General features: G+C 41.5%; 2 protein-coding genes and 1 non-coding gene across 5 annotated transcripts; 2 read left to right on the forward strand and 1 right to left on the reverse strand.

Moving 5' to 3' along the window:
* The first annotated feature begins 987 nt into the window (after positions 1 to 987).
* On the forward strand, positions 988 to 22,719 carry LOC132892239 (uncharacterized). The gene is made up of 8 exons (XM_060930613.1): positions 988 to 1,262; positions 1,479 to 1,572; positions 7,865 to 8,439; positions 8,545 to 8,613; positions 8,888 to 9,099; positions 13,208 to 13,367; positions 21,788 to 21,894; positions 22,249 to 22,719. The coding sequence occupies exons 1-8, from the start codon at positions 1,070 to 1,072 to the stop codon at positions 22,336 to 22,338; spliced, it is 1,500 nt and encodes a 499-aa protein (XP_060786596.1). The 5' UTR covers positions 988 to 1,069; the 3' UTR covers positions 22,339 to 22,719.
* Positions 16,079 to 20,459, forward strand: LOC132892255 (uncharacterized). Of its 3 annotated transcripts, none has more exons than XM_060930616.1 (3): positions 16,079 to 17,413; positions 17,602 to 17,794; positions 18,984 to 20,459. In XM_060930616.1, exons 1-3 carry the CDS (start codon positions 16,686 to 16,688, stop codon positions 19,011 to 19,013), a joined length of 951 nt encoding a protein of 316 aa, XP_060786599.1. In that variant the 5' UTR covers positions 16,079 to 16,685; the 3' UTR covers positions 19,014 to 20,459. The 3 variants fall into 3 exon arrangements, with proteins under 3 accessions (XP_060786599.1, XP_060786598.1, XP_060786600.1); XM_060930615.1 differs by having other exon boundaries at positions 17,602 to 17,786; XM_060930617.1 differs by having other exon boundaries at positions 17,602 to 17,775.
* A 1,016-nt stretch (positions 22,720 to 23,735) lies between the features above and the next one.
* trnas-uga (transfer RNA serine (anticodon UGA)) lies at positions 23,736 to 23,817 on the reverse strand. Its single transcript has one exon. It is a non-coding gene; the product is annotated as a tRNA-Ser (tRNA).
* Positions 23,818 to 25,018: the final 1,201 nt, after the last annotated feature.

The raw sequence follows: 25,018 nt of genomic DNA on the forward strand, positions 1-25,018 counted from the left end.
TCCACTTTTGATCATGCGCACACCGCATTGCAAGAATCCCGCCAACCGTGAAGTCATAGACATATAAACATAGACGACGCCTTCTGCGTAGAATCATACGTCATCCTCGCCACCATATTGGATGTGGCAAAGTGGAGATTCTTCAGCCGTCTCTGGTATAGCGTCTAGACAGTAGCCGAGAATAAAGATGCCTCATTCATGTGCTGCGTTTAACTGTACCAACAGGTTTACCGTCCAAACGAGATCACATGGGATTACCTTTCACAGGTGAGACTGGAAAAATACTTTTCATTGTATTTGGTCATAATAACGTAATTTTACGAACAGATTTTCCTGACTTTGTGGCTAATATGAAGTCTCGTGCATAATAGCCGCTCGGTGAAACCTGTCTCCAAACAACGAAGTATTTCTTCCGTAACTACGCTGATAACACTTTGTGTTTTTGTCAAACATTGGAGCTTTGTATTCATTCTGAAGATTTATTGTTATTAATATTGAATAAAAAGTAACTGGGATATATCATTGTTAATTATCATTCAAATTTTAGGTAAATTATTTTAATTTGCATCTTATACGGATTTTATAAGGGAAATACGGATTTTGGAGGTTGGTTATACAGGTTTGATTGACCAAAGGTTGACATGTATGAACACAGCAGAAAGCTTGAAGCAAGCAAAATTATTCAAAACATGCTCAAATTCACTGAATGAACATGGACAGTTTCATTTCCCTTCGGGCCGCTCAAACCATCAACATCCCCCACTTTCTTTCCAAACCCAATCCCCGCCCCCATCCCGTGACCCCGCCCCCACCCCACCTATCATGCTTTGCGGTTCCGGATCGCGTCAGTCTTTCAAAACCCGTTGAAGGCGGGACTTCCGGCCTCCCAGTTGTTTTTATTGGTGCGAAGGGAAGGTGTTTGGTAATAGACCCTTTTTTCAGCGTCACGTGATCAAACAGTTGCGCGCGCACCCTGGTAACAAGCAGTAAGCTTCCCAACTGATTGTGGGACAGACTGGCCCACTTATCAATCATTTAAACGCGGATATATTCTGTTCTCAGCATCAACATGTCCGGTTGCTGTGTAAACGGTTGTACGAATCGCTATTCCACCGGCGGACTAAAGTTTCATAGGATTCCTAAAGGATCGCACCCATTTCAGAGCAACAGACGGCGGCTGTGGCTGCAGGCGATTAAACGTGTGGACTGGAATGAGGACAGAATCAAAAATGCTCGTGTCTGTAGCGCCCACTTTATATCAGGTAAAGTTCTCTATCTGCTGATTTCACTGGAAGCCTTGTTTACATTAGTGATGACCTGCATGGTGCAGAATAATCATCAAAAGCAGCTTAAGTTGTTGGATAAACTGCCGTTAGCTTTGGCTAGTAGCACTAGCTGCTCGCTTGCTGTGCAGCTAAAGTTTTATTAGCTTTGCCCATTAGCTTGCTCGGCAAAACAAATGTGTTTGTGTTTTACAGGTGAGATGTCATTGGACTCCAGTAGTCCTGATTTTGTGCCATCTGTGTTTCCAGACCCAAAACAAAGCCAGAACCCAGGTGGAAAGATGGACAGGTAGGATTAGAGCTGCTCTTCTCAGTCGTTTTTTGTTTTGTTTGTTTTCCTCTGTTGCATAAGCCAAACCTGTCAACCCTGAGACTAACCTCGAATTCCCTTCAGTTAAACTGATGTGTCCAAAGTCATAAAAGGTAACGTAACGTTAGATCTGTCCATCTTTCCACCTGGGTTCTGGCTTTGTTTTATGTAAGCTAGCAGCTAGTGCTACTAGCCAAAGCTAACGTCAGTTTATCCAACAACTTAAGCTGCTTTTGATGATTTGATTTTGATGATAGTTAATAGAGGGGATGGTTAGGAAACCCGGCAAACTTCAAAGGACCGTCCTATTGTTTCGTATTTGAGGTTGAACTGTACCGTGACGTCATCACGAAAGTGCACACTTTAACCCGGTGTCACGGTCTGATCTTGCGCTGGTATAAATTTACCATGCGCATGCGCAGACCGATTTTTTTCCCCCGGTCAACTTCCGGGAAGTCTAAATTTACCATTTCTTGCTGCGATTTTGTACCGAGCATTTCAACACATTTGTGGACAAATAGAACGCGAATTGTGAGATTTGATTATCAGTAGACAAGAATGGTTTGGATTGAATTTTATTAGTAAATGAAGTTAATAAAGTTGTTCAAAACACTTTACATTCTGACTTCGTTCTTTCATATATACTTAAATCAATATTCATGAAGATAAAGTTGATCATTGCTGGCTGGTCCTGATCAGCCCACTTAGTGCATAAACTGGAACTAAAACACGGGTCATTCATTCATCAAGATAAAGTGAAAATAATTTATTTGTGGATCAAGTATGATCATAAATCTCCTATCCTATAGACCCTTTGCACTGACGTCACCCGAAACCGGAAGTAAACAAACCCTGCGCCATATTGGAAGACCAACAAACTCGTGATTGGGGGAAATAACGGCAGCGTGCGGTATGTGAACCCACGAGGCACTTGATTCATCAAAAACCTACAATGGTAAACTTTTGTGCTGTGTTAGGGTTCTAACAAAGCTGATGGGAAAGGTGAAAAGAAGTCTTTCTACAGAATACCAGCTGTGATTGAGACACAAGGGGAGCAAACCAAGGAGCTTTCTGCCAGGAGACAGAGAGAGGATTTAGCTGCTTTATGCAGAGCGGATCTGAATACTTCAAATCTACAACAGTACAGAATATGTTCAGACCATTTTGTTACTGGTAAGTCACTAGGCTAGAGTGTTGTAGAACATTTTTTTAAAATGTTTACTGAATAAAAACATCCTTAATTTTATCACATTTATGTTATGTTTCATTTCTTTCTTTTGTTTTAATTTTCCTCCCTCCATCCCTCTTTGGATTTTAAATATGAGTGATTCCATGCTTATGGGTACTGAAATGGGGACATGAACTTCATCTCATTCATCTCATTATCTCTAGCCGCTTTATCCTGTTCTACAGGGTCGCAGGCAAGCTGGAGCCTATCCCAGCTGACTACGGGTGAAAGGCGGGGTACACCCTGGACAAGTCGCCAGGTCATCACAGGGCTGACACATAGACACAGACAACCATTCACATTCACACCTACGGTCAATTTAGAGTCACCAGTTAACCTCACCTGCATGTCTTCGGACTGTGGGGGAAACCGGAGCACCTGGAGGAAACCCACGCGGACACGGGGAGAACATGCAAACTCCACACAGAAAGGCCCTCGCCGGCCACGGGGCTCGAACCCGGACCTTCTTGCTGTGAGGCGACAGCGCTAACCACTACACCACCGTGCCGCCCCCACTTAGTTAATTTCAGTATCCCACTACGAGCGAGAGTGAAGTGATATTACAGCTTAGTTCACATTTCAGTACCCATAAGCGTGGAATCACTCAGTTTTTCCCCATGTCCAAATAATTCAAAGATATATAAATAAAAAATAAGTAGTAAATTAAAAATAAATTATGAAATAAAAAAATCCATAACAGCATGAATACAGATTGCAATAGTTTACAATGTCTGGGTAGCAAAGAGATGGCAGAATTGGTGTCAGGTCCTCCTTATGTTTCCATTCTCCCTTGCCCCAAGTCTTATCATATGGGTCAAACCCATCTATTACAGCCAATTTCTCCACATACCGTGCCCTTTCTGCAGCTGGTAATGTACTCGCATAACCAGAATTATCAGCCATCATGTCACTTCACAACAGCTGTAATATCACTTCACTCTCGCTCGTAGTTTTTGTATTGTGAGTATTAGTGTTGCACCGATACCGATACCAGTATCGGGCGGGGCCCCGATCTGGCACTAAAATGGTGGTATCGGTATTGGCGAGTAGCAAGAAATAGGGCGCCGATACCATTTACCGATGCTAGTATGACACTTGAACGCAGCCTTCTCTCTCCCGACACTCACTACACTCTGTGTTGTGTGATCACACATGATCACTGTGCATGCCTGCCAAGCACGCCAAGCAGCTATTGCTATTGACCTGCTCCAGACCAATGAGAGCCGGCCAATAGCCGCTCTTAACCAATACAGGGGCAGCTTTTTCATGCGGAGGAAAAACAAACCACGAGAAGAAAATGTCGGCGGTCTGGATATATTTCAGCATAGAAACTCCGGCGAGTACAATGGCTACATGCAAGATTTGCGGCCTGAAAGTTTCGAGAGGTGGAGTTAAATCGGCCAGTTTCAATACCTCGAACCTGATAAAACATTTGAAGACGAAACATGTGAACGACCCCAGAGTTTCTACTGGATTCACTTTGTATTAGTCTTTTTCCTGTTTCACAAAGGTAAGCAGCAGCCTGACAAAGCCATGATAGCAATGATTTTACATCCAAGTATGCAGCTCTTCATATATATATATATATATATACACACACACACACATTTCAAACGGAATGGTATCGGTATCGGCCGGTACTGCACAGCCAGGTATCGGTATCGGGGCCAAAAAAATGGTATCGGTGCAACACTAGTGAGTATGTATGTACTGTATGTACTTGGTCTTCCAATATAGCGCCCTAACAAAATCACGCGGTACGGTGACGTCACGCGGCAGCCCTCTATTGGGCTGGTAAATTCTGACTAGGCCCAATGACAGCAGTCTAATTATACCAAGTTGGTAAATTTGAGAGAATAACTAAATCATTATAATCATGGAGTCTTACTTAAACAAATCAATATTCATCAAGATAGTGTAAATAATTCAAGTATGAACATGAACATAAATCTCATATTAGGCTGGTAAATTCAGACTAGGCCCAATTATACCAAGTTGTTAAATTTATACTGTGGTAAATTCAGACCGTGGCTCCTACAGTATAAATTTACCTGGTAAATTCAGACTGATGGTAAATTCAGACCGTGACACCGGCAACAACAAACATGGCGGACGGATCTGGCGACGACTTCTTGTTTGGGGATGATTTTGATGCTATCTAAGATATTTTATTGGAAAATGAAGAACTAGAGGAGCACTTTACGACCTCAGTTGATGCGAGTGTCAATTTGCGTGAAAGTTGAGCCACGCGACTGCCCAGACTAAACTCAACTAAGCTTGAACTTGATCTCTTGTTATCTAGATATCAACCAAAAATACAAGTTCATGCCTAAGATCAAGTTTTTATTGTTTTTTTTTTTAACATTTGCACCCAAACTCTCGTTTTCATGTAGTTTTAGATCAGAAGCTTTGTTTGAACATCTTTCGTTTGTTTTGTTATGGCCATGCTTTAATGCATTGGTCTGTCTTGTTTGGCAGGTTCAATCGACAGAAATACTTTGTAATGATTGCGGGGAAAAAATACCAGACCAGACATAGTTAATAGAGGCTTGTTAGAGGTTTCATGGCTTCTCTTAGGCATTTTCAGCTTAGGCACAGCGCCAAATATGGGTTTCTTTTTTGTTAGTTTTTCGGAGTGAACTACAAAAAAGCAAAAGAAAAAAACAATTAAGACAAAGGAATATTTTGAGAAAACATAGTTCAAAATAAAGAAGAAATTAAAGCAAAGGGAAGCTCAACTAAAGCTTAGCGTTGTATGGTCTCAAACCGGTGCTCAGAGACTCACTGATCAATAACAAACAATAACTGAATACTTATATATTTTGACGTCTTCAGTCGCAAAATGCTTCTCACAGGTGTAGACTGTATCCCTTTTGATCTGTTCTCTAAAATCTTGGTCTACTTCTCTTGTCTTCTGTAGCTCACCAACCCATTCCTCTCGCCATTTCTTATGAGCTTCATCGCTCGCCAATGGCAGCTTAAAAATGCCGATTCCTTTGGTTCTTCTGCAAGAACCACAACCAAAAACCACACAATTTTGGGCTGGCATTTCTGGAAACTTGAATAAAGTATTGCTAAAGTAAAGAAATCTAGGAAAATATCGCTCGCTTGAAATACTACTCGCTCAGTTCTATCGGTCTACTGGTGCATCTCAAAAAATTAGAATACCATGAAAAAGTTCATTTTTTTCATAATTTAATTCAAAAAGGTAAACTTTCATATATTCTATATTCATTACATGTAAAGTGAAATATTTAAAGCCGTTTTGTTTTAATTTTGATGATTATGGCTTATAGCTCATGAAGATCAGAAATCCAGTATCTCAAATTATTAGAATATTCCCTAAGACCAATCAAAAAAAGGATTTACAATACAGAAATGTCCAACTTCTGAAAAGTATATTCATTTATACACTCAATACTTGGTTGGGGCTCCTTTACCATGAATTACTGTATCAATGCGGTGTGGCATGGAGGTGATCAGTCTGTGGCACTGCTGAGATGTTATTGAAGCCCAGGTTGCTTTGATAGTGGCCTTCAGCGTATCTGTATTTTTGGGTCTGGTGTTTCTCATCTTCCTCTTGACAATACCCATAGATTCTCTATGGGGTTCTGGTCAGGCAAGTTGGCTGACCAATCAAACACAGTAATATCATGGTCAGCAAACCATTTGGTAGTAGTTTTGGCACTGTGGGTAGGTGCTAAGTCCTGCTGGAAAAGGAAATCAGCATCTCCAAAAAGCTTGTCAGCAGATGGAAGCATGAAGTGCTCTAAAATCTCCTGGTAGATGGCTGTGTTGACTTTGGACTTGATAAAATACAGTGGACCAACAACAGCAGATGACATGGCACCCCAAATCATCAGACTGCGGAAACTTCACACTGGGCTTCAAACACCTTGGATTCTGTGCCTCTCCACTCTTCCTCCAGACTCTAGAACCGTGATTTCCAAATTAAATGCAAAATGTACTTTCATCTGAAAAGAGGACTTTGGACCACTGAGCAACAGTCCATTTCTTTCTCTCCTTAGCCCAGATAAGACTCTTCTGACATTGTCTCTGGCTCAGGAGTAGCTTGATATTAGGAATGTGAAAGTTGTATCCCCTTTCTTGAAGATGTCTGTTCGTGATGGGTCTTGATACACTGACACCAGCCTCAGTCCACTCCTTGTGAAGCTCTCCCAAGTTCTTGAATCAACTTTTCTTGACAATCCTCTCAAGACTGCGGCCATCCCTGTTGCTTGTGCACCTTTTCCAACCACCCTTTTCAGCAATGACCTTTTGTGGCTTACCCTCCTTGTGGAGGGCATCATTTTGTACTGTATGCCATACTGATTAAAATAGAAAAATGCTTGAAACATTTTAGTTTATGTGTAATGAGGCTATAATATATAACATTTTCACTTTCTTAAATAACTGATGGAAAATATTGAAATTTTTCACAATATTCTAATTTTTTGAGATGCACTAGTATAAACTAGTGTGCACTCTCAGGGTCACGTGATCAAGCCTAAACCATAACAGAGTGTTATCCCTTTGAAGTTTGCCGGCTTTCCTAACCAGTCCCCTCTAACTATGGTCTATAAGAATGTTCCCCTTGCTGTTGTTGTCACTGATTAAGTCTGAAGATATATTAGATGCAAATGTTATCGTTAAATGTTTATTTTAACGAATTTTAGTGCGTTGTTGTCTGTTAAATGTGCCTGTCACTAGGTTTTGGTCAGACACGTTGATAGCCCCATTTACTGATTTAGAAGGTTATTTGTTGAGCATTTTTTTCTCATATGTATAGAAGTGAAGCTTGTTAAAGAGAGACAATGGTGGGTTAGTGTGTTTGCCTATTTTAGCCTTGCCTTCTTCCCATCCCCACTTTGTGATTTGTACCTCTGTTATTTTAATGAAGTTTATTTCATCCCTCTTATATTAATTTAAACTTTGGTTAAGCATTTTATTCTACTGGTACCCAAAATCATAGTGAAACCCTGATTGTTACTTAATTGGTACTAATAAAATATAACAAATATGTGCATGCTTCTTGTTTTATAGAAAACATAAAATGGATGAGGCAAGTATTAAGCGTCAACGCGAATGCAAGAGGAAATGGGCACCGGCAAACTATGCTCTGAAGAAGAAAAACAAATGTGAAGTGCCGTCCTTTTCTTCTGACCGTGGTGAAGATTCCAGTGTTGAGGATGTACTAGAACAACCACTTTTGGACTCTGGAGAACAACCGTTAAATGTGAATACAAGTGAATTTAGTGGCATAAACACTGGTATTGTCAAAATGGACAAAAATGACTCCATTTGCGATGCTGACTCAGAGGACAAGAATTCAAGTGTGGATGTTGAGTTGGAGGACAATAGTGCAAGCTGGAATTTGATAGATGAACATGAACACCTCATATTATCAAGTTCTGAAAATGAATATGACGGTGAAGAAAGTGATGACAACATTTCCTTTTCCGATGGACTGTCAAAATGGGTCAATCAATTTGATGTGAAACGTAATGCTGTTGACAGTCTCCTGAAATACCTGCAAAAGAAAGGTCATCCTGGGCTGCCTGCTACAGCCCGTACTCTGTTGAAAACCCCCAGAGCCAGGTTTATCATTCATCTCCAAGGTTTGCATATTACATTCATTAAAAACAAACAGTAAAATCTTACCATTAGCTTAATTAATTCCATTTGTTCTGCAAGATATTAATTGGTTTGCAAATTTGTCTCAGATACAGAGGACCTTGAAGACCTGTTCAGGCCGAGGAGTACAGATCCACGGCAAAATACCAGATCGGACAGTGAGTTCTGTTCTTACTTACAAAAGAGACATGCTAGTGTACACATTTTATGAAAAGATAGAAACACTACTTGAATAAATGACTTACATTTGTGATCTGTCAGTCTGAATGTGTAGTGACATCCAGTACTAAAAGTACCACACATCAGTAAGTAATATTATATCATAAAATCCAACCATTTTTTAAATTTGTCTTTAATTCATAAATGCATAATGCTCACTTGTTTTTATGTGGCCAATGACACGAACCATTTCCTTTTTATGTGTTTTTATAGATTATCAGAGAAAGGTTCTGAAGCGCCTAGATGAAATTGTGCAGAATCAGAAGCTTCAGATGAAACTTTTGAAACAAATCCTGGCAGAAGGTTCAGCAGCAGGGCCTGATGTTGAGGTTATTGAAGACATGTTGGAGGATCCTCTAACATCAACTGAAGAGTTAGACAGGTTCTGTGAAAAGCTGGCAAATCCAGCTCTAAGGAAGAAATTGGTAATTATATATTTATATTGATGAGATGCCAATGAAAGAGTACAGGCCACTTTGTTACATCAGTAAAAATCACTGCTGCATTGGCCTATCCACCATATGTGATTATAACCCTCAACTCTGTTCTTCTAACTATACTGTATGAAAGCAAATGTAGCAAATATGGTAGGGAACTATTAGTATGAAACATAACCAATATTGTTTTTTTCGCGGTGCGGTTCCCATTAAATCCTGTGCTCTGATAGGGTCCGTATCCTACGATACGGCCAAGTTACGGACCCCGGTTACGGACCTTGCTCGTTCACAACAACAGCAAACATAATAGAATTTTTTGTCAACATTTATCTTTTTTTTAATAAGATTTATCTATAAGATTATCAAAAATCTTATAAACCTTTGCCAGCATTTCTCAGGAGAATATCATTAATTTTACAGCAGATAGTGATAACGACAGTCTTCACAGCGAAAGCGAGTTTTACTACCCTGAGGAAGAAGAAATAAAAGAAAACATTTCAGGAGAAAGCTAAAATCCTCTAACTTGCTAACGCTGAGCAAAAACATGGCTGAATCCTGAATGACTCATTTTTGTATACAACCCCGATTCCAAAAAAGTTGGGACAAAGTACAAATTGTAAATGAAAACGGAATGCAATGATGTGGAAGTTTCAAAATTCCATATTTTATTCAGAATAGAACATAGATGACATATCAAATGTTTAAACTGAGAAAATGTATCATTTAAAGAGAAAAATTAGGTGATTTTTAAATTTCATGACAGCAACACATCTCAAAAAAGTTGGGACAAGGCCATGTTTACCACTGAGACATCCCCTTTTCTCTTTACAACAGTCTGTAAACGTCTGGGGACTGAGGAGACAAGTTGCTCAAGTTTAGGGATAGGAATGTTAACCCATTCTTGTCTAATGTAGGATTCTAGTTGCTCAACTGTCTTGGGTCTTTTTTGTCATATCTTCCATTTTATGATGGGCCAAATGTTTTCTATGGGTGAAAGATCTGGACTGCAGGCTGGCCAGTTCAGTACCTGAACCCTTCTTCTACACAGCCTTGATGCAGTATGTGGTTTGGTATTGTCATGTTGGAAAATGCAAGGTCTTCCCTGAAAGAGACGTCGTCTAGATGGGAGCATATGTTGCTCTAGAACCTGGATATACCTTTCAGCATTGATGGTGTCTTTCCAGATGTGTAAGCTGTCCATGCCACATGCACTAATGCAACCCCATACCATCAGAGATGCAGGCTTCTGAACTGAGCGCTGATAACAACTTGGTTCGTCCTTCTCCTCTTTAGTCCGAATGACACGGCGTCCCTGATTTCCATAAAGAACTTCAAATTTTGATTCGTCTGACCACAGAACAGTTTTCCACTTCGCCACAGTCCATTTTAAATGAGCCTTGGCCCAGAGAAGACGTCTGCGCTTCTGGATCGTGTTTAGATACGGCTTCTTCTTTGAACTATAGAGTTTTAGCTGGCAACGGCAGATGGCACAGTGAATTGTGTTCACAGATAATGTTCTCTGGAAATATTCCTGAGCCCATTTTGTGATTTCCAGTACAGAAGCATGCCTGTATGTGATGCAGTGCCGTCTAAGGGCTCGAAGATCACAGGCACCCAGTATGGTTTTCCGGCCTTGACCCTTACGCACAGAGATTCTTCCAGATTCTCTGAATCTTTTGATGATATTATGCACTGTAGATGATGATGATGATGATGATGATATGTTCAAACTCTTTGCAATTTTACACTGTTGAACTCCTTTCTGATATTGCTCCACTATTTGTCAGCACAGTTGCAATTTGGTCCTCCAGCTGTTCCTTTTTTGTACCTTTAACTTTTCCAGCCTCTTATTGCCCCTGTCCCAACTTTTTTGAGATGTGTTGCTGTCATGAAATTTCAAATGAGCCAATATTTGGCATGAAATTTCAAAATGTCTCACTTTCGACATTTGATATGTTGTCTATGTTCTATTGTGAACACTGTACAATATCAGTTTTTGAGATTTATAAATTATTGCATTCCGTTTTTATTTACAATTTGTACTTTGTCCCAACTTTTTTGGAATTGGGGTTGTACATGGGGGGGACTACATAGGCAGCAAAATGTAGGTTTTTTTCCTGCCATGGAAGTGCACTTGTATCTTGAGGAGGAGGTAATTTGCATTACAGCCGTGAATGAGGATTCAAAATGGCGGCTCGGCTCTGTTTTCCCTTTCGGGCGCGCTCGTTTTCTGTTAGAATTTGGTAAAGAAAAAAAAATTATTTACCAGCTTAAGGTCAGTCCGTATGGTGAAATACTGTGACGTCGGTCAGTACTTTCAAGACCTCGGTCACGGTATTTCACAATACGGACCTCCCAGCTGGTAAATAACATATACAGTGGTGCTTGAAAGTTTGTGAAACCTTTAGAATTTTCTATATTTCTGCATAAATATGACCTAAAACATCATCAGATTTTCACACAAGTCCTAAAAGTAGATAAAGAGAACCCAGTTAAACAAATGAGACAAAAATATTATACTTGGTCATTTTATTTATTGAGGAAAATGATCCAGTATTACATTTCTGTGAGTGGCAAAAGTATGTGAACCTCTAGGATTAGCAGTTATTTTGAAGGATGAAATTAGTCAGGTGTTTTCAATCAATGGGATGACAATCAGGTGTGAGTGGGCACCCTGTTTTATTTAAAGAACAGGGATCTATCAAAGTCTGACCTTCACAACACATGTTTGTGGAAGTGTATCATGGCACAAACAAAGGAGATTTCTGAGGACTTCAGAAAACGTGTTGTTGATGCTCATCAGGCTGGAAAAAGTTACAAAACCATCTGTAAAGAGTTTGGACTCCACCAATCCACAGTCAGACAGATTGTGTACAAATGGAGGAAATTCAAGACCATTGTTACCCTCCCCAGGAGTGGTCGACCAACAAAGATCACTCCAAGAGCAAGGCGTGTAATAGTCGGCGATGTCACAAAGGACCCCAGGGTGACTTCTAAGCAATTGAAGGCCTCTCTCACATTGGCTAATATTAATGTTCATGAGTCCACCATCAGGAGAACACTGAACAACAATGGTGTGCATGGCAGGGTTGCAAGGAGAAAGCCACTGCTCTCCAAAAAGAACATTGCTGCTCGTCTGCAGTTTGCTAAAGATCACGTGGACAAGCCAGAAGGCTATTGGAAAAATTTTTGTGGACGGATGAGACCAAAATAGAACTTTTTGGTTTAAATGAGAAGCGTTATGTTAGGAGAAAGGAAAAGACTGCATTCCAGCATAAGAACCTTATCCCATCTGTGAAACATGGTGGTGGTAGTATCATGGTTTAGGCCTGTTTTGCTGCATCTGGGCCAGGATGGCTTGCCATCATTGATGGAACAATGAATTCTGAATTATACCAGCAAATTCTAAAGGAAAATGTCAGGACATCTGTCCATGAACTGAATCTCAAGAGAAGGTGGGTCATGCAGCAAGACAACGACCCTAAGCACACAAGTCGTTCTACCAAAGAATGGTTAAAGAAGAATAAAGTTCATGTTTTGGAATGGCCAAGTCAAAGTCCTGACCTTAATCCAATCGAAATGTTGTGGAAGGAACTGAAGCGAGCAGTTCATGTGAGGAAACCCACCAACATCCCAGAGTTGAAGCTGTTCTGTACGGAGGAATGGACTAAAATTCCTCCAAGCCGGTGTGCAGGACTGATCAACAGTTACCGGAAACGTTTAGTTGCAGTTATTGCTGCACAAGGGGGTCACACCAGATACTGAAAGCAAAGGTTCACATACTTTTGCCACTCACAGATATGTAATATTGGATCATTTTCCTCAATAAATAAATGACCAAGTATAATATTTTTGTCTCATTTGTTTAACTGGGTTCTCTTTATCTACTTTTAGGACTTGTGTGAAAATCTGATGATGTTTTAGGTCATATTTATGCAGAAATATAGAAAATTCTAAAGGGTTCACAAACTTTCAAGCACCACTGTATATTTATTATATCAACAAATTTTCATATGATTTTAATGAAATAAAAACATTTAGTCTGCATATATTTTCTTAAGAAAATGTCCTGAAGGAATTTCGTTTTTGTTTGCAGGTGACTTTATTGAGTGCTGTCGGTGGGCATGATGTGGGAGACACCATCCGAAGGATGATGAAAAAGTTGGGAACTTTCCAACTGTGGTCTCAGTTCAACATGAAAGGAAGGAAGAAGAAGCGGTCATTTGAGGCCCTGCCACTCAACAGAGTTATATATAGTATGTATATGCACAGAAATCATTTATTCTCAGGAAATAATATTTACATTACATTAATTCAGGCCTAAAGACCCAAAAGTGTGAAATTAAACTGGTGAACAGCACTCAAGCAATATTGGTTAGTTTTTGCATTCTAAGTGGTGGTGAATTGGGATTTTTGCCCACCTTTTAGCAACTAAGGCTCATGCAGCCCAAGAGACCTCCTGTAGTCATGAAAGTGTTCCGGATTTTCCCGGAATTCCAGATTTTTAGATTTTCATGAAAATTCCTCCGGGTTTTTTCCGCAAATGACGAAATACCCGGAAATCCAGATATTTGACAAAACTCTTGAAAATCTCTGGTTTTCCGAATGGAGAAATTTATTTTTCGGATTTTTCGCGTTCCTAGACGCGGCATAATACTTCGCATCGTCCTTGCGTGGGTGCAGTCCTTAAATAGCCCAACCACAGTTCATTGATTAAAGACAGGTGTTCTTTCTTAACGGCGTGTGTGCCGGAGCTCGTTAGGCGCACGCGTGCCCAAGGCACGCCTTCAGGTGCACGAGCTAAGGCGCACAGGACTGACACCGTTCTGCGCAACACAATCGCACTAGAAGGCATGTTCAAGCTGCCAGTGTAGCTGCAGTCTTTTTTACGAGAATTACGAGTATTTTCTCTTGTGTTAATAATTCGCCATGTCAAAACAAGCAAAACTTTCCTCCTTCTTTCGACGTGAAGAGGTAAGCAATTTATATATAATTTTTTTTTTTTTCCCCCCATCAAAGTTGCATTTTGTGGCTTTGAAGCTAAGTTTTAGCGCCGTTTCTAGAACACATCAAGAAAACGTGGGAGAAACACCAATAATGGAAGAGACGGTTTCTAAGCTGCCTAAAACTAGCAATGGTAATTATTTTTTTGTTACATAATGCACTCAGGCTGCCAGTCAGTGTGTGACACACACACACATCCGACGCCCCTGATTTACATGAGAAATTTGGTATTCACTGGTGTGTGTTAAATTTACAGACAATACGAACCAGTGTTGTGCCAGTTCACACCTTTTCTGAACTAATTCAAGTTCAGTTCATACATGCTCAAAGTGAACAGTTCACGTTAAAAGTTCACAATTTTAATTCTGAACTAGTTCAAAGTTCAGTTCATTTTACTTTTTGGTGAGATATGAAAATAACATTTTTCAGACCACGAACTAGAAAATCACTATACGTTCCACAATGTAGTCGATAATCAGTTTATCTACCTGCTCCTGGGAGATCACGGACCTCTTGAAGGCAGCTGGCAGTGTAATTTGCGTTTGGGGGGGTTGGCAGGGGGAGGGTGTCTTCTTTGCCTTTCCTCCCTTTTGACCCTCGAGGACGTGCATATATGCATTAACGCTGGATGGGTGCTTCAACTCGATGTGTCGTTTCAAATTCGAGAACGAAGTTGTTGAAGTCCTTTATTTGTTTTTTCTGAGCAGGTGGACATATCTTACACAGAAAGGTAAGGTTTTTGCCGTCGGGGTCTTGGTGTGACAGTGTGTAAAATTGTCTTAAATGTTCATAATCAGTGTCTGTGCTCTCCGTGCCATCACTTCCACTAGCCATTTTTTTTAAATTGCAGCGCTTTCTCTCACTCTCGTCATTGGTCTCTCACACACTCCTTCTCTCACTCCAGCCCATTCTCCTCCTCGCTCTCATCGTTGCCTGCTACGCCTACCCCACCCTGCTGCAATTCATCATGGGTAACGTAGTGCGGAAGCCAGTATGTTGTTCAACTATTCTCGGCCGGACACTACGTTCCCCGCAATGCATTGCGCACACAATGTCAAAGCCATTTCTGTCTGGTGTGATACATGATTTGAGCGGCACCGGCTGCAAGAATACAGGAGGGGGGAGACTTTCTCTCGTTGCGTTTCAAAAGAGAAAACAAATGCCACTCGAGTTATCAAGGGAAAACAAATTCCAACGTTCATTTACAGTGATGTCTGCCGTTCATGACACATAATGTGAACAAATTCACGTTCAAGTTCTTTATTAAAACGTGTTGCGTTCAGTTCAAAGTTCATGAAAAAATGAGCGTGTTCAGTGAACGCGTTCTTTTGAACTCGTTCACGCACATCACTGATACGAACTAATGTAAACAATTGGCTTCAACTCGCATAAATATGAATTGGAAGTTTTTAGTTCACTTTAGCTTATGCAAACGCACAACTCTACTAAAAGATTGAGCCTCATTTACATGGATTAAAGTTTTCCGTCGCTGTGACGGATTTCCGTCACCTGAACTGTCTGGATAATTTATGTCAACTTATTTTCCGTCAACTGAACTCAAATGGGAGATCGGTGCTTATCAGAGAAGGGGGAGGGCGGGTTGTGACGGGTGTTTGGTGTATGGATTTAGCTATAACACTGATGTGATGTAACAGATTAAATTAACAGCAGTGTTTGTTTTAATTCCTTTATGTTTGAGCCGGGGTGGCACGGTGGTGTAGTGGTTAGCACTGTCGCCTCACAGCAAGAAGGTCCGGGTTTGAGCCCCGTGGCCGGCGAGGGCCTTTCTGTGCGGAGTTTGCATGTTCTCCCCGTGTCCACGTGGGTTTCCTCCGGGTGCTCCGGTTTCCCCCACAGTCCAAAGACATGCAGGTTAGGTTAACTGGTGACTCTAAATTGAGCGTAGGTGTGAATGTGAGTGTGAATGGTTGTCTGTGTCTGTGTCAGCCCTGTGATGGCCTGGCGACTTGTCCAGGGTGTACCCCGCCTTTTGCCCGTAGTCAGCTGGGATAGGCTCCAGCTTGCCTGCGACCCTGTAGAAGGATAAAGCGGCTAGAGATAATGAGATGAGATGAGATTATCCGAACAACTGTCTGTAGGTTATAAAATTCAAGCCGAGCATCACAATAGCAGGTCGCATTTACTTTCGGTTTCGGCAGCATGGACGCCCTTCTACTGAAGGAAGGCACCGATGTGTCTGAAATCGATAAAGGAGTGAAAAATAAGTGGAGGTGGGCCTGGTTGAATGAAACTGGGGATAATGGCAAGCCATTCAGTTCATGGTGCAGAAAATTAAAGATCCCTGGCGTTTGTTTTTGTGTGGTTTGCCACAAGAAGATTATATACGGGAGCAATGGCAAGAAGGTGCTTTCACGCCATCAGCTAGAAGCTAGCCACAAGACGTCTGTAAGAAGTCTGAAACACACATCTGCTTTGCCTGGTGCAACTATTAACAGCAGTGAGGTCAACCCATCCATGGCTGATCGTGTCTGCACCCAGAAATACGCATCTGTTCCTTTATAGCACAACATGATCTGCCATTGACCATATCCCAGCCTCTGGTCAACCTGATGCGAGCAGTTTCGGAAGACAGGAGCGTGCTATCCAGGCTGTCCTTGTCAAATGCACACGCCTCTTACTTGAGCACTCATGGCATTGCACCGCATTTCAAAAATGTGTTCTCAATGAAGCTGCAAACAAAAATGTTTTCCCTGAACGCAGATGAGGCAACTAATGCTAACATGGATAAAATGTTAAATGTGCTTGTTCGCTTTTTTGACGAGGAAATGAGGAAGGTGGTCACACAGCACTTTGGGTCTAGGATAGTAAACATCGCAGATGCTTCCAGCCTCACCAATGCACTGCACGATATCCTCCGGTCATATAACTTGACCTGGGATCAAGTCACATCGGTTTTGCTGGACAACTGCAGCGTCATGCGAGGCAAGCGGTCTGGAGTGGAGACCCAAATTAGGCAGCTCAATCCATCTCTACTTGATATCAGTGGAGACACAGTTCACATGGTGTCAAATGCTGCCAAGGCCCTTTTGGGGTCTTTTCAGAATTATGTGGAGGAATTTTGCATGGATGTCTATGACATTGAAAAGTTCCCTAAGCAGAAGGAACTGTTTGGAGAGTTGCAATCCCTTCTACATATGAAGAAAAAGAGCCTGATCCGCCCCATCAGCAGAAGGTTTCTGCAAATGCTAGATGTGTGCAACAGGGTAAGGGAGCTTGTGGATCCACTGATTGCACACTACTACAGCTTCCTTTCACCCAATGATCAGCACAAATACAGGTGAGATGGTAGTACTATAGTCTTTCCTTTCAATATTTCCTGTTACTGTTTTTTATGAACTAAGTAAAAGTTAAAAAAAAATCTACCTATGTATTTACTTATGCAGGTATTCATTTTTATTTCTTTACACTGTATGTATTTATGTATGTTGGCCTATGTATGAATTTATTCATGTATTTATTTTATAGATGGCTACTCAACCAGGTGCAGCAAAAACATGGAGTGACGTCAGATGAAAAGGCTAGGATGGTTGTACTACAGCAACAGCTTGTGAAAGGCCAAACTGATGCAAATAATGACCGCAAGAAAAGGATCTGTGTGCTTTTCATCGAGTTCAACAAGCTCACAACCACAATTGACATGTACAGAAGAGGTATGGTGGTCATTATTATTTTATCATTCATTCATTCATTCATATTTTTGCAGAACATAACTGAACAGTAGCAGCATCACACATAGTTTGTATGCCTTATGCGTATTTTCTAATTGATCAATAAAATATGAATTTAAGGAGCTTGAGTACTTATAACTAACTGAAAACATTAGGCCTATTTCTTTAAATTGCTGTTAAGTTGCAATATACACAGCATGGCCAAAAAAAAAGTCGCCACCCAAAAAAGGTCACACACACTAATATGTTGTTGGACCGCCTTTAGCTTTGATTATACAGCACATTTGGTGTTGTATTGTTTCAATAAACTTCTGCAATGTCTGGATTTATTTCCTTGCAGTGTTGCATTAGGTTTTCACCAAGATTTTGTATTGATGATGGTACAGTCTGAACGCTGTGTAAAGCCTTCTCCAACATATCCCAAAGATTCTCACTGAGGTTGAGGTCTGGACTCTGTGGTGGCCAATCCATGTGTAAAAAAGGATGTCTCATGCTCCCTGAACCATGCTTTCAAAATTTGAGCCCGATAAATCCTGGTATTGTCATCTTGGAATATGCCAGTGCCATCAGGAAAGAAAAAAACATTGATGGAATTATCTGTTCATTCACTATATTCAGGAGGTCAGCTGTGCTCATTCTTTGAGCACGTATTGTAGATGAACCTTGACCTGACACCAAACGTTTCAGTGATTGCTGATGCCCATGATTTGACCCTTCTCAAACAGACTTAACATCTTTGACATGACCACAGGATGTGCCTTTTGGCATGGTTGTTTAATAAATGAGAAGCAAGTCATTGCACCAGAGTGGTTCAGGGACCACAAGACATAATTTTTACACATGGATTGGCCACCACAGAGTCCAGACTTCAACCTCCTTGAGAATTTTTGGGATGTGCTGGAGAAGGCTTTGCACAGCATTCAAACTCTACCATCATCAATGCAAGATCTTGGTGAAACCTTAGTGCAACGCTAGAGGGAAATAAATCCACACATTGCAGAAGTTTATTGAAAGATTGCAACACCAAATGTGCGCTGTAATCAAAGCTAAAGGTGGTTCAACAACATTAGTGTGTGCGACCTTTTTATTGGTTGCGACTTTTTTTTTGGCCAGGCTGTGTATGTCCAAAAAGATTCTAGAATGTATAGAATTCTAATCAGTTTTTAATATGCTTTGTAGGTATCCTTCCTTCTTTTCAGGTCTTCCTGAAGAAGCTACAGCATGAAAAGCCCATGCTTCACATTCTGCACTTGGAAATGGTGCTGCTGGTGAGGGATGTTCTCTCAAAATTCATGAAGCCTGATACCATCCCCTTGGATGTGGATAGCTTGTTGAACCTGGATTTACACAACAGAGACCTGCAATAGCCAGACAAGCTCTTGTGTGTTGGCAAATTCAGCCATTTTGCAGTCAACAAGGCGAGGCTGGACAAGAAACCATGGGTGCAGGAGCTCTACAAGGCACTAAGAGAAGGCTACACCAAGGCAGCTGTGTTCTTGATGAAAAACCTGCCGTTGAAGAACAGTCATTTCCTCTTTATCTGCGCACTGTCCTTCATTGGTCCAAGATCAACATGTTCTCAGTGTGTTTAGCATTTTGGCCAAGGCCTTGCCAAATGTCATAACCACTGATGAGCTGGGCCAGCTGGATGAAGAGGTAAGGGCTTACCAGACAGACCCTGACCTGGCACACGAGGCCAAAGGTTTTGATGATGGTGCTGCACGTATTGATGCTGACTGGTGGAGTCTTATCTTCTTACTGAAGACACCAGAAGGCTCCACTAAATTTCCAGTCTTGGGCAAATTGTTGAAGGCACTGCTTTCTGTGTTTACTGGCCCCGTTGTGGAGGGATCTTTCAATGACATGGATGACATCATTGAAAAGGACAGGGTGCAGCTAAACACAGAAACATATGAAGGCTTTGCCATCATTAAAGGTCACCTGAAGGCAGTTGAGCAAACACCTTCCACAATGAAAATCAGTGCTGATTTGCGGAGGTCTTGTCTGTCATCGTTTGAACACTATAAAGTTCATCTTGAGGACAAGAAAAAAAAAACAAATGATGACAAAGAACAAAAAATCAAGGACGCTGTGAAGGTCCTTTCAGCAGTTAGGGTAAAGGTGAAATAAGCTACCACATCTCATCCATCCATCTCTGCTTCCAGACAATCCACAACCTCCTCTAAAAGCACTCCTGAAAAAACTCTCTCGACCTCTACCTCCTCATCTACCACGTCCTCTACAGGAAAATCCTCCTACAAAAGTTCTGCAGCAGGGACTCCCTCCACTTCCACCTCCTTATCTGCAGGAAAATCCTCCTCCAAAAGCACACATGCAACAACTCCCTCCACAGGAAAATCCTCCTCCAAAAGCACAACTCCCTCCACCTCTGCCTCCTCCACAGGAAAATCCTCCTCCAAAAGCACAACTCCCTCCACCTCTACCTCCTCTACAGGAAATTCCTCCTCCACCTCCTCTACAGGAAAGTCCAAGTCCAAAAGCACTCAGAAACGTGCAGCAGGTGTCCTGAAGTTAGATGACTTTGGATTCACCACTGAAAGGCCAAAGAAGTTGACTTTTAAAATTGTTAAAAGTCTATTATGTTGTTATTGTTATGTTACACTGTTCTCATCTCATTATCTCTAGCCGCTTTATCCTTCTACAGGGTCGCAGGCAAGCTGGAGCCTATCCCAGCTGACTATGGGCAAAAGGCGGGGTACGCCCTGGACAAGTCGCCAGGTCATCACAGGGCTGACACATAGACACAAACAACCATTCACACTCACATTCACACCTACGGTCAATTTAGAGTCACCAGTTAACCTAACCTGCATGTCTTTGGACTGTGGGGGAAACCGGAGCACCCGGAGGAAACCCACGCGGACACGGGGAGAACATGCAAACTCCACACAGAAAGGCCCTCGCCGGCCCCAGGACCTTCTTGCTGTGAGGCGACAGCGCTAACCACTACACCACCGTGCCGCCCCAGTCAGATGACTTTTTTTTGCTTTAATCCCTGCATTTATCAGTGTCCCCAACATTGAAACCTGAAAGCTTTAGAAACTCTAACAGACCTTTACTTTTTAACAGTACTGTTTTGGGATTTTGCTGAGTTTACCTTCAACTGTCTGATTTTTTTTTTTTCAAGGTAATGAACTGTGTAGCCAGGAAAATCACCGCATTTTCTAAATGCACTCCTGAAAATTACTCATTAACTAGGGGAATTAAATGTGATATTTTTGACATGCTAATCATTAATGTACATGAAAGAAAAAGGCTTAAAAAAGTTATAACTTGTTTTAGTGAAAAATAAGTACTGAAATGCACTCAAATGCAGGGTTTTGCGTTTGTTATTAAAATAATTTCGGGGGACGTTGCCCCCCCCATATCTTAGTTTGACTTTCAAAAGTTCAGGGTTTTTTTCTTTGCTCCACTTTCATCTCTACTCCTGGGATAATGAGATGAAGGATGAAACGATCCCCAGACTCGGGTGTGAATCTACCACTCTGTCATGGAGGCTCACTTATATTATGCTCTAACTTGTATGTACAAATGTATGGTTGGTAGGAGTTTCAGTGAATAAAGTTATTTTGATAAGCTGGTTTAAAAGATTGAAAGTTTGAACAATTTGGGGAAATGATGGATAACAAAGATGAGGATGATGGTTAGCATTGGCTGATGTATACTTTTCATTATAAGGGAAGCTGTTCTCTAACTCTGGCCAGTGGCCACTTGACCCTGCATGGTCCTAGGTCTGATGCTGATGATAAGATTAGCAACAGTTTAAAAATGACTGCATGAATCAAAATTGCAGACATTTAAGAAATTCTTGACTAAGTTTACCTGCAGAATAAACCTGAATTCTGCATATATAAATTCATTAAACATTACACAAATAATTATATAGACAATTTAAACACTTAGAATACCTTAATTAATTGGGACTGGTTGTAATCAAGGTGTTTTTTTATATATACTAACAGAAGCGTGCAGAAAGATCCACCCAACCTGTAAAGACCACAACATTGAGCTGCAAGTGGCGGAGACACTGAAGCATGCCCCAAGCAAGAGGGGTGGATACCTCTTTCAGGTTAGTATTTGGCTGGGGTCTCGATTCCAGTGACATGATGCTTGACTGGTATATTATTATGTAATAAAATACATGACATGCTCATGATGGTTCTTTACTTTTGTGATATTATAATGGAAATCTCTTCCGAGTTCAACATTACTATTTTTCTGTGATATTGCAAAATGCAAATGGGGTAATAAGTCTTCAGGATCTTCAATATTGATTGGATAAGAGAGTATTTTCTCACGTTCAGTGTAGAAAATTATCTGTACCTTTTGGAAATATTTTGTGTGTACGTACATCACTTAATCTGACCATATAATGGTAAACAAGGATTTCCCAATTTATCATTGATTATAATTATATTTGCAGGCTCGCGCTGCTGTGGCTGCAACAACTCAGGAGACAACTACTGTACCAACCCACCATTCATCTGATTCGGAAACCAGAGACAGCTGTTAGCTCTTTCACTGCTAGAATTTCTGTTATTGAATACTGGTTCACCATTAAATATTTTCTAGAGCCAGAACAAAAATAATGGTTGGCATGTGTGTAAATATTGCAGTCAGTCTTTGTAGGTTTTTGTGCCATTTTATGCTATTTTTTTGTTGTTGTTGTTGAAATAAATGCACCGACTATGCAAAATATTGTTGCTTCTTCCATGTTTTCTGCATAATATTACTCGGGTTTTGTAAGGTAGTAGAAAGGATGTGAAAATGTAAGGTGGTGAGAACGTGCCCATATGAGTGTGAAAGTATCCATTGTGTAGTGGGAAGGTGGTGGGTATGTCAAGTCAAGTTTATTTGTATAGCGCTTTTAACAATAAACATTGTCGCAAAGCAGCTTGACAGAATTTGAATGACTTAAAACATGAGCTAATTTTATCCCTAATCTATCCCCAATGAGCAAGCCTGTAACTATGTAACTTTACGACGTAGTAAAAACATTGTTGGTAGTCCAGAATTTTATGTAGTAACTATGTAAAAACACTATGTAACATCTACCAAACCACTACGTTGTAAATACGTAGTTAGTATGTAAAATTATTACCTGTCCGAATGCAGCGCATGTAGCTCCGGGGATTCGAGCTTTGACTTTGAAAAGACGACAGGGGTTTGTTAAGAAAAAAAAGTGCAATTGAGGAAATATTTAAAACACTCAGCATCGGCATTATCAGCATACTAATATTAAGAAATTGTATGATGAAACTAGAAAGACCATTAAAGAGTTTTCTAGAGTTATAGTTTGTTCGTAAAAGATGAACATATTTTGTTTCACTGCTCAAATACCTATGCGCGGTGATCAAAAGAAGGCCGCCGCCCTGTTGCACACCAAGAGCACAGGATGTACGACCATCTAAGGGCAGCGCTGCTAAATAAAGCCAGTGTTGTAAAATGAAACCCTAGAATGGACTGCAATGACCAGTTTACACCCATCGTATGGCAAAGAGGATCTCAAACTTACTCGTAAGCATGCTAAATTGCGTAGGGAATCATCAAGGCATCCGTTTCAGTAGCTTAAGATGCAAAACTGGATTTCAGCGTGGTATCAGTACACCATCCCGAACATCAGTAAGCAGGACTTAACAGACCTCAGGATCAAGATAGGAGAACGCTTCTCCACCGGTAACCGCTAGCCGAACCACTCGGCCAGACGCATCGTTGACCGCACGCAGGTCTTGTGCTGACCACGTGAGTTGGCAATGCGCTTGGGTCACTGCTCAAATACCTATGCGTGGTGATCAAAAGAAGGCCGCCGCCCTGCTGCACACCGAGAGCACAGGGGCCCTGTCGAAACCGATCCACCGCCAGCCGGACCGAGACGGGTAGCACTTGACGGGCCTCAAATGTCACGCCGCACGTAGCCAGCAGGATTCAAACCTGCGCGGGGAAACCCCAACGGATTTCAAGTCCGTCGCCTTCACCACTTGGCCATGACTACCGGAGGCGCGGGAATTCGTGTGCGACAAAAAAAAAAAAGATAGCCGTTTAGAGCGCTTACTTTCACAAAGCCTCTGTTTGTTGCTTGCCCCAAGCACAGGCCACTCCACAACCCGCTGCAACAAATGTCAGAAGTGGGCTTCGAACACCGATCTCCAGAGGAGACTAAGACCTTAACACAGCACCTTAGACCACTTGGCCACCCTGACTTGCCACACCTGGTGCGAATCCGGCATGGAACATGCTGAGGTCTCATGCTGCTCTCACGCGTGGGCCATGCACTTGGCTCACTATTGCAATACTCTGGGCAGTGCTTTTACAAGTTTGCAGAAAACACGGACTTTCCGGCAAACGTTTTACGACAGTGCTTTGACTCGACCTGTCCGGGAGAGAAGCCCTTTCCGTTCAGGACAGATACCTGGACTTGGAACCGCTCCCTCTTTTGCCGGACAAGCTCGGGTAAAAGCCGCCACAGAACAAGGCTTCGGCTGCCCATCGGCAAACCCAATTTCAGATGGAGTCGGCAGCACATTCAAAGCAGCGTGGGAGACGTCGAGTGGACGTCGAGGACATCGCTTTAACCACGTGGCCACGACTACACATGGGGCCTCGGGACAGCGTGGACAAATGTTAGGAGATGCTTCGGTGCACTTTGTTTCAAAACGCATACGCTTCAGCAGGGGCTTCAAAGTTTGGGAGAATAGCAGGGTACAAATAATTTACAGCAGGGTGCAAAATGGTAAAATGTCTGCCAGCGGCAGACATAATGCACGCAAAGCATGCAGGGATAGATAGATAGATAGATAGATGCAAGCACGAATTTTTCATGGGGCGGGATGGTTTGGAACAGGCCATCTAAAATTGGGATAACATTTACCCGGGACGGGTATTTGAGGCGGGTCGTCTAGCTTAAGCTTGATTAGCGTTGTTACGCACACCAGTGTTTCCCACAGAAATTTTGGAGACTATAGGGGCAAGCCATGGGGGAGGCGCGGGGGTTGTTTAAAATTGAGTGACATGTTAAATATTAAGTTATTACTGAAAAACTATTGATTAAAAAAACAGACACTGAGAAATGGTCCTATAAACAACTTTACCAATATAAAAGATTAGCAGGACTACAAAAATGCAGAAAAATAGGCTTTACTTATCCAAATGCACCTGTTGGTTCAAAAGTTAAAGTGCATAGAACCTCACAGCAC

This window comes from Neoarius graeffei, chromosome 1 (assembly GCF_027579695.1).
Source record: "Neoarius graeffei isolate fNeoGra1 chromosome 1, fNeoGra1.pri, whole genome shotgun sequence".
NCBI classification, from domain to species: domain Eukaryota; kingdom Metazoa; phylum Chordata; class Actinopteri; order Siluriformes; family Ariidae; genus Neoarius; species Neoarius graeffei.